General features: G+C 43.0%; 1 protein-coding gene across 1 annotated transcript; it reads left to right on the top strand.

Annotated features, from left to right (window-relative positions):
- The first annotated feature begins 8126 nt into the window (after positions 1–8126).
- On the top strand, positions 8127–9458 carry LOC108807268 (BRI1 kinase inhibitor 1). Its single transcript, XM_018579533.2, has one exon. It carries the CDS (start codon positions 8233–8235, stop codon positions 9250–9252), a length of 1020 nt encoding a protein of 339 aa, XP_018435035.1. The 5' UTR covers positions 8127–8232; the 3' UTR covers positions 9253–9458.
- The last annotated feature ends 622 nt before the right edge of the window (positions 9459–10080 follow it).

Raw genomic sequence — 10080 nt, 5'->3', positions numbered from 1 at the left:
ATATAAAATTATTCTTTCACCATGATAATTCATGATAAATCTCTATTAAGAGATATTTCAAGTCGGAATCCCCAAACCTCAACTGGAAGTAAGAGATCCGACCATACCTTCCCAACCAAGGCCATGGAGAGATTGCTATGTTCTAGCCAAGGCTTGGCGGCCTGTCAATGAGTTTGGACTCACAGACAACATCAGAATATATAAGAAAAGAGATAGATTGACATAGGAGGGAGAACGGATGCAACCAGCATCACTTGGACCATGCGGATCATCCATCCGGACCATAGGTCTTGGCGATGGTAAGTGGTTAGCATCACTAACCTTAGAAGTGGCAGACGATGGGTTCTGCTCCTTCCCACTGGCCTTCTCGGTTCCTCTTGTATCCATCTTCACTTGGTTCCTTCCTGCAACTCTTCCTTGGTCGCCGGTCAAGGACAAATCAACACCACACTCAAGCGGCCAAACAAGCAAACCGCCGGTCTCTTTCTCTCTTGGATTCTCTGGCAATTTTGGCAGAGTTACCCCTCTTTATCTGATGACAAATATCGATGCCCAAGGTCTCTATTTATAGAGGAAGGCATTGATAACTGCCTTTGGGCGAACGGGTGGGAGTGATCAGCCGAATGGGCACAAGTGAGAACCAACGCATCCCTTCGGCCCAACCGCCTCTCAACTGCTTCCCAACAGCTCCCATTCATCGAACTTCAACCCTTAGCACATTGCCAAGTGCCTAGCTGCACCACCAAACATCTCTGGTCCCATCGGACCGCACCACCATCTAACCGGACCCATAACCGCCCATGGTCCGGTCACACCATCTCAACCCATAACACTCCTCCAAGCTGAGATGAGCTGACCACTAGCTTCTCCAGCTGAGTGAGCTAACACTCCAGCTACTGGAGCTGACCTGAACTCCTGTGAGCTACTATGAGCTTCCCCACTCTTACCCTAGCTGCCCGAGCTTGCTTCCCACTCCGGCCAGCTGCCTAAACTCTTGTCCAGCTCTCTTGAGCTTGAACCTTTCCTTCCTTGGTTAAGTTTCAGCCTTCTGATACCCTTAACCTACTCCCTGGACCATGATACGCCTTGCCTTAGGTCATCTGACCTGATTTGGTGCATCACCTCGCACCATGGTCCATCTGGCCGATCCTATCTAGGATCGGGGACATGACAATGGGCTTCCTTAAGTCGAGTCTTGAGCATCACTTGGTCTACTGTCTCCTGAACCATTGATGGTTCCAAGTCTCGTCTCTCCCCCACTTCTGTCCAACAAAGTGGTGTACGACAAGGCCTACCATAAAGGGCCTCATACGGTGCCATCTCAATGCTCGAATGATAACTGTTGTTGTAGGCAAACTCAACTAGAGGTTGATACTTTCTCCAGCTACCCTCCCAATCTAGGACGCAAGCCCTAAGCATATCTTCCAATGTCTGAATAGTCCTCTCTGACTGTCCGTCTGTCTGTGGGTGATAGGTTGTACTCATATGAACTTTCGTCCCAAGCGCCTTCTGAAAGACTCCCCAAAAAGCGGATGAGAACTTTGGATCTTGATCAGAAACAATACTAACAGGAACCCCATGCAACCTCACAATCTCATCGATGTATATATGTGCCAACTGCGCAGCTCCATATGTCTTCTTAATCGGCAGAAAATGAGCAGACTTGGTGAGTCTGTCTACAATAACCCAAATAGCATTCTTCCCTCCAGAAGTTGTTGGAAGTCCAGAAACAAAGTCTATAGTCATCATGTCCCATTTCCATTCTGGCAATGGCAGGTTTTGCAACAACCCGCTAGGCACCTGATGCTCAGCCTTAACCATCTGACACTGTGATACAAATGTAGCAACATCTTTCTTCATACCAGGCCAATGGTAATTGCGCTTCAAATCTCTGTACATCTTAGTGTTGCCCGGATGGATAGAAAATTTTGAGAGGTGTGCTTGCTGTAAGATTTCCTTTCTTAACAACTTATCATCAGGCACACAAACTCGGTTCCGGTACATGTACATCCCACTCATAGCTGTATGATAACCGGTACTCTCAATCTCAATCTGCTTAACCAAAACTTTGTCATTATCTTGAACCTTGCGTATCCTCCATAATAAATCTGCATTCTCCAAGGCATCAAGACCAGATGTCTCTTCCTCTGCAGTAACTGCGCACACTCTGGGAGTGGCAAGTGTCGCCGTCAGCTCTTGAACCTCTTTGGTTCCTGAAACATCGATTCTACGTCTACTCAAAGCATCTGCCACTTGGTTGGCTTTACTCGGATGATAAGTAATGTCCAGGTTGTAATCTGCTAACAACTCTATCCACCTTCGCTGTCTCAAGTTCAGATCTGCCTGAGTAAAAATATACTTCAAACTCTGGTGGTCTGTGAGGATCTCAACCTTCTCTCCATACAGATATGATCTCCAAATTTTTAGTGCAAACACAACTGCTCCTAACTCCAGATCGTGAGTAGGGTAGTTAACCTCGTGAGGTCTCAAGTGGCGTGATGCATAAGCAATCACATGACCCTCCTGCATCAATACACAACCCAAGCCAGTACCTGACGCATCTGTATAAACCTCATATGGTATCCCTGGTCTCGGTAGTACCAGAACTGGTGCATTCTTCAGTCGTCGCTTCAGCTCAATGAAGCTCTGTGAACACTAATCAGTCCAAACAAGCTTAACATCCTTGCCTGTCAATTCTGTCATCGGCTTAGCGATACTGGCAAAACCCTTGACGTACTTCCCGTAATAACCTGCTAGACCCAAAAAGCTGCGGATCTCTGTAGCACTCTTAGGTGTTGGCCACTCTGAAATTGCAGTAATCTTCTCTTGGTCAACAGCAACTCCTTCCTCAGAAACCACATGGCCCAAAAATCCAATATTCATCTGCCAGAAGCTACATTTACTCAGTTTAGCAAACAACTGATGTTCTTTCAGCTTCTTCAAAACAATCCGCAAATGCTTAGCATGCTCTTCTCTGCTCCGAGAATAGATCAGAATATCATCGATGAAGACAATCACAAGCTTATCCAAGTACTCGCGAAAAACATCATTCATCAACTTCATAAACGCTGCAGGTGCATTGGTCAGCCCAAATGGCATCACCACAAACTCATAATGACCATAACGTGTCCGAAAAGCCGTCTTCCGTACATCTCCATCTGCTATCGCAATCTGGTGGTAACCTGATGCCAAGTCTATCTTAGAAAACCATGAAGCTCCCTGCAACTGGTCCAATAACTCATCGATACGGGGAAGTGGATACTTATTCATGATAGTCACCTTGTTCAACCGTCTGTAGTCAATACAAAGCCTGAAACTCCCATCTTTCTTCTTCACAAACAATACTGGTGCTCCCCAAGGTGAAGTACTAAGTCTGATGAAACCTTTCTCCAATAACTCCTCCAGCTGCTTTTTCAATTCAGCCATCTCTGCTGGTGCTAATCGGTACGGAGCCCGTGAAACTGGTGTTGTCCCTGGTTCCAACTCAATGGTGAGAACATCATCTCTGGCTGGTGGTGGCCCTTTTAAAGCCTCAAATACATCTTGAAACCCTGCAACCACAGGTATGTCTTGCAACTCAAAATGTGCATCATCTTAGACCACTGAGATAGTTGCTAGAAATCCCTTTGCTCCCCTTTCCAACAAGTCCTCAGCACGCATCATGGAGACAATAGAAACTCCCCGCTGAACGTGGATGCACTGGAATGTGATATTCCCTTCCTCTCTAGGGATAAGAACTCTTCCCTTGGACAATCTACCACCACTTGATGCCGCGACAGCCAATCTATCCCAAGTATAACATCGTAGTAATCCAGCTCCATCTCTGATAAGTCTCCAATGAAATCCACTCCTCCTAGTACAACTGGTACCTCTATATGGATACCAAGGGTTCCTAAACTCTCGGTGCCAGCTGTTATGATCTGCTTCTTCTTTGGCTCAAAGGCACCTTGAAAGGAGCAAGACTTGACTAGCCGCGAACTCACGAAGCTGTGGGAAGCTCCCGTGTCGAAAAAGAGTGTGAGCTATCTCACCTCCAACAGAAACCGATCCTACACATATTTTTTTAACTATATACTATAACCACCAACACAAGTACTCAAAAGAAAAGATATGGTATGAAACTTGTAACGACCGACCGTCGGATGGGATGAGGCCCATGGGCCGAGAGAGCGGGCGTGGGTGGCCCATTAGCCGTGGACGGTTGGGGCATTACAAGTGGTATCAGAGCTGGTTAGCCGTCTCAGTTCTGACCTGAGAGGCGTCTTGAGACCTATCGTGGGGCGCAATGAGGATGTTGCGTTCTTTGAGAGAGGGTGAATTGTAACATCCCGAGTTGTGATATGTGAAAAGGCTTAAGAGAATTAATTTGGCTACCTATGTCACCAAAGTTGACTTACCTTTTCCGTCACACATCAGTTTAGAATTCCAGAGTTAAGCGTGCTTGGGCTAGAGTAGTGAAAGGATGGGTGACCTATCGGGAAGTGATTCGCGATACCGTGTAAGTGAGGCCAAAGCACGGGAAAAGGTCGGGTCGTGATTGCAGGGTCAGTAAACAATGATTTCGAGCCTTTTAGAAAAATTAACGACCGACCGTCGGATGGGATGGGGCCCACGGGCCGAGAGAGCGGGCGTGGGTGGCCCATTAGCCGTGGACGGTCGGGGCGTTACAAGATTGGTCTGAACTCTGAATTTTGCTTGCTCCAGGGAACTTTGGGACTAGTGAGAGGATTGTTGCATATGCTGAAGCTAGGAGGAAACATGACGAGAGAACTGATGAACCGAGTTTGTTACTTCCAAACCAAGTACCGACCATGCACCTTTTGAAGAAGCATGAGGTTAACTCATCTAGACCAGTAGCTTTTTTTTGGTTTAACTTGAAAAACAATGATTTAATTTCATCAGCCGTAGCATATGCAGCATCAGTTCTGAATGTTGAGAAGAAACTTGATAACAAAGAAGATCAGCAAACCAGGCAAGGGGCGAGTAGACAGTTTGAGACGAGGAGGAGATAGGAGCAAGGACATAAAAAAAAAGAGTAACAACATGAATGCTCATATCAATAGTGTCCGTGATCCAGTCTCCGTTTTGAGTCAAGAAGGCTCTGATGGCATTGTAGCTAGTTCGAACTTGGCAGATCCTTTGAAAGTAAACTGTATTTAAGCCCCCTCTCTTAACCAGTTGATTTTGGACTTTTGTTTGAAATAACTTTCTTCAATACTTCGCAGGAAAGACCATTGAAGATGAAGGCCTCTTTATGCTCGGAAAGCTTCCTTAAAAGGTGATTGGAGCGATTATACCTTCGCAAATTGTAGCAAATGGTTAGTCTCACTTACTCTCTCTTGTATTTTACAAAAATTCTCTCGATTTAGCTGTTTTAGATCTCTCTTTATCTGCTTGAGCTTCCAACATAGTTGAGTCAAAGTTTGGCATTCGATTCATGTTTGTAACCAGGCATCTTGCATAATCTGGACAAAATTAGGGTGTTTGGTTAGGTAATTTTGGAATTTGAATGGATTGGTACCGGGTATAGGGAGGGTATAGGCTAGATCTTGGAGACATGGGGAGTGGTCAGAGATAAGAGGGGGAAGGAAGGTGGCAATTGCGTGTGGGTGGGCAGAGATTGAGTAACTGTTAACCAGTAATCTGTCCAGTTTCTTAGCAATAGGATCAGAGGGTTGCTTGTTGGTCCAAGTGTGACAAGGACCCAAATAACAGAGATCAAAGACCCCAGCCTGTAGTAAGCAGTCTTGAAATTGACACATGAGATTATCATGACCCGAGCCATCATCATTTGAGCCTTCTGATGGATAGAGAATCTGATTAAAATCACTTCCCACAAACCAGCTTTGGTTATCCAAATCAATGTTTGTTTTCATGTTTGGAATTTCAGCCCACAGATAAGCCCTTTCCACATCAAGGTTCGAGGCATATATCGTAGAGTAGTAAAACAGAGAGCCATTGGGAAGGGAAAGCTCACAAGTAATGCACTGCCTAGACTGAGAAACAATGCTGACTTTAATAGGGTCCTTCCATATCAGGATGATCTGGCCATCAGGGTCAGCAGCATGGTTCGAGAAGAAAAACTATCTGGGACAAAGTTTGGACATGAGGAATTTCAAAAATGGTTCTTTAATATGAGATTCTAGAATAGCTCCGAACAGAGGTTTATAGAACTGAAGCCAACTAACAAAGGCAAGTGTTTATCCGAGGAGAAGTAACAGAAACGTGGGTTTGGGTAGGAGAAGTAGGGATGTCTGAATTAGAAGGATTTTGAACATGAAGGGAAAGAAGAGCAGGAGGAGTCTCAACAGAATTAGTTAAGGGTTTAGGACATGGAGGAGTTTGGATGGGCTTCTTTTCTGGTTGATAAGTTTTAGTCTTAGTGATTGAGACTTTACTTGGCGTAGAGGAGCTTGAAGTTTTTTCTTTTTATTTTTCAGGAAGAACATACGACAAGCAGTTTCTGATAATGTGGCTTATCTCATGGAAGCGAGAACAAGTAGCCGGAACCCAAGGGTAATGGACAGCAACCTCCACTACTTCCCTAATCTAGCGCTAAAATTACACCCCAGAAGGTAAAATTTTTGTTAGATCAGCCCCACCTTGACATGAGATAGTGTTAAACTAACCATATTGATTGTAAAATCTTCAGTTTCCGTCGGGTCACCCACCAGACCTACTACTAAACTTAGACCTTGTCTATGGCGGAGTGGACTTGGCGGAGTGGACTTGGCGTGTTCGGAGGACCATTGGGCAGTGTGAAACATTGTATCACCTGCGTTCAAGATATATTTTTCCAAGATCTTCTGCTTCAGGTACTCTTTTTGAATCATCACTATTGTAGAGCGATTGAGAGGGTTATTGTGTATCTCCAGCCTTTTTCTTTTGACCCTAAGATGGTTGAAAACACTTTGAATTTTATTAAATGGCAGAGCTCTGCCATTATAGTAACAAATTATGTAATTCTTGTAAATTTCAGTTCCTTTCTGAAAGACTGAGTCTGAAATTAAAACTCTAAGTCTATCGGAAGGAGACAAGATGATTGGAGCAAGCTGAGACAGAGACATATCTTTAGCAGCTCTGATTCTTTCCACAAGAGAAAGAGCAGAGGACTAAGGTCCGGTCCGAGCAGCACCATCAGTTGGAGGAGATTCACCAGAGGAAAGGATTTGGGGTATAGGAACTGGGGATCTAAAGGTATTGGGGCGAGGGGAAGAAAAGCAGCTTGGTTGGTGAGTATGGGTGAGGAGTTATTAGGAGGTAGAATTGTGAAGTTGTGACTGATGGTTGAAATTGAGGGGTTACATTCATTGAGGGTTTTACTGTTACATGTTCAGTTTCAGATCTTGGAGAATGAATAGTAAAAGCAGATTGAGAATCTGTTTCGCCAACAACAGATATAGAAGTTGACTCTGAATTGATAGTTGCAGCTCTTTGCTTTGTAGAATCAGCCAAGGCGAATGATGCATAGAAATCCTTACGTGAAATATGTTTAGAAACAGTTTTTGATAGAAAGGATAATAGAGAAAAATTAACAGGTGAAAAAAGGAAAAAATGATTGAAGAGGACCGGGAGGAGTTGGGAGGGGAGGGGAGAGGTTGTCAGATGCAGCCGCCGCCGGTTTCTCACTGGAATCGAAGCAAGAGACTTTCCAACAGTTGGACATCTACAGTTGGACATCGGAAAACGTGTCAGAAAAGTTTTGACAATAGCTGGCAGAGATTTTTTTTCTTTATGCTTTTCTTATTTACCCTTTCCAAAACATAAAAACTCGAAACTGGTCGAAACTAAATATTACGAGTAATATGTTTTTTTTTGTTTTTGATAAGTGTTACGAGTAATATGTTAGCCCCACCTCAAAACGAATGTGCTTCCCCTCTAACCAATTTCTTTTGGCATTATATTTTTTTTACACGACATAATTCGTCTACTATATTTGGCTGACAATTCTATATATTTTTCTCTCACCTCGCCTTTGGTCGTCCCTCTCCGCGCTTACCTTATCTTCTCCTCTCGAAAAGATTTTGTCATATTCTACAACTTTTACAGGAAAACCGGAAAATGCTAATAATAATTAAGACGAGAGAAATAGAAAAACAAAGAACCCCACTTAACTAAAGGACTAAAGACTGAACCAAATATTATTATTAATTTATTATTATAGACCATCATATCCTTCGATCAACACAAAAATCCCTTTTGCCTTTTTCATTGATTTCTTCCTCAATCATCATGGAAACCCATCTACAACAGGTGAAGAACAGTTCCAAAACTTTTCCTGAAAAGCAAAACCCTAAACAAGAAGCTTTACAATCATCACCTTCGCCAATATCATCCACTTGTTCTTCTCCTTCTCATGACTTCTCTTTTACCATCTCTCTCCAACCAAACGACCTATCCTCTTCCTCAAAACTCATAAGCCCTAGTCTAAGAAATCCCACCAAAACGAAGTCGTCTTATCCTCAAACAGATCCATTCGCCGTCGACTTGTCTCCTGCAGATGAAATCTTCTTCCACGGCCATCTTCTCCCTCTTCATCTCCTCTCACACCTCCCTGTTTCTCCTCGAACTTCCACTAGTTCGTATAATGACGGATTTACCCTCCCCGTCAAAGATGTATTACCTGACCAGCCCACCCCTCTCCCCACCACAAACAACAACATAAGTACGGAGGCCAAGAACACCAACACGAGCGATAAAGCAGAGAGACTGGACGGTGAGAATCAAGTTAAAGCTAAAACAGTTAAGTCATTTTCTCTCTTTGGTTTATCTAAGTGGAGAAAAGGATTTGAAGGCAACGAGCGAGAACAAGAGAAACAAAAGCAGCAGCAGCAGAAGAAGAAAGTTATGAGTCTAGACCTAAGTCATGCAGTCAAGAAGTACATAAAGATGTTGTTTCAGAAGAGAGGACACGGCACGCAATTCAGGAACAGAAGACAGACTTCTTCGTATTCCTTTTCTTCCTCTTTAATAGGTTCAAAAGGAAACAGCAAAACATTGATTAATGGATCGAGGGATCTAATGAAAGCCCGTCAAGGTGACTTATTCTCGGCTCCGGCGTCCATGAGAACATCTCCGACGAATAGTGGCCACTTACGTGTTTCCACGGCGGGGCTTTCGTCAAGCTCGGTCTCCACGTCATCGTCAAGTGATAGCACCATGGAAGAGTTGCAAGCCGCTATTCAGGCGGCCATTGCTCATTGCAAGAACTCAGGCGCCGTTGATCGTGATGATAAGGTTAAGGATTCTTGATTTGGTTTTTACCTTTTGTCCTCAATATGCTGTTCGTTCTTGTCAGAAGAAAACAAATTTTAGTGTGTGACGTGGTATTAAAATTCACAGTAGAGTGGTCATTGTAGAATTTGTTTCCGTGTATAGAAGAAAGAGTTAATATTCCTACAATACTTGTCTCCATAATTCTTTTTTATAAATAATAAAAAACAACAATAATGATAAAACAGATTTATTTTATAGGAAAATAGGACAACTTTGTTTGAATAATACAAAGATAACTACAGGTACAGGCTGGGTTTTATTGTTTGTTTCCACAAATTGGGGATGACCAAAAACTGAGAAAGTTAGGGGATCTTCATATATTATGAAAAACAAAAGATGAGAGGCACCAGAAAAACTGTTTGCACCGCATCTAAAAACAACTCGATCGCTCAAGATTTCCAAAGAGTATCCTGCAAGTTCTCTAAAGCTTTTCCAGCTTTTTAAATTGATTATTAGTGGTGACATTCAGCGTTAAAGATGCTCTAATACACATACTTTTGGTGGGAGGCTAATTCTTGGATAAATTTCTTAGCATATATGATATTCTCAATTATCTAAAGATAGTTATTAATACAACTCTTAACATTCCAAATGTATCTGATGCGGATCGGATTTGGGGTATATTATTTGGTTAATGGATTATACGGTAAACAAGAAATAATTATCAAACTAAACTATATGAGTGACTGGTTAAGATGTAGCTAGGAACTATCTCTCACCTCACTTTTTACTAAGGTTGGTCCGTGATATACCATGAATTTTACTCATATTTAGCTATGATATATAAGTATTTTAAAATATAAT

The sequence above is a fragment of the Raphanus sativus genome, chromosome 6, assembly GCF_000801105.2.
Source record: "Raphanus sativus cultivar WK10039 chromosome 6, ASM80110v3, whole genome shotgun sequence".
Classification (NCBI taxonomy): Eukaryota; Viridiplantae; Streptophyta; class Magnoliopsida; order Brassicales; family Brassicaceae; genus Raphanus; species Raphanus sativus.
The sequence above is the reverse complement of the archived record's forward strand: the minus strand, read 5'-3'. Positions and strand labels throughout refer to the sequence as shown.

What these genes read in the sequence shown, in the direction of transcription:
- LOC108807268 (XM_018579533.2), top strand. Translation starts at nt 8,233, where the DNA reads ATGGAAACCCATCTACAACAGGTGAAGAACAGTTCCAAAACTTTTCCT.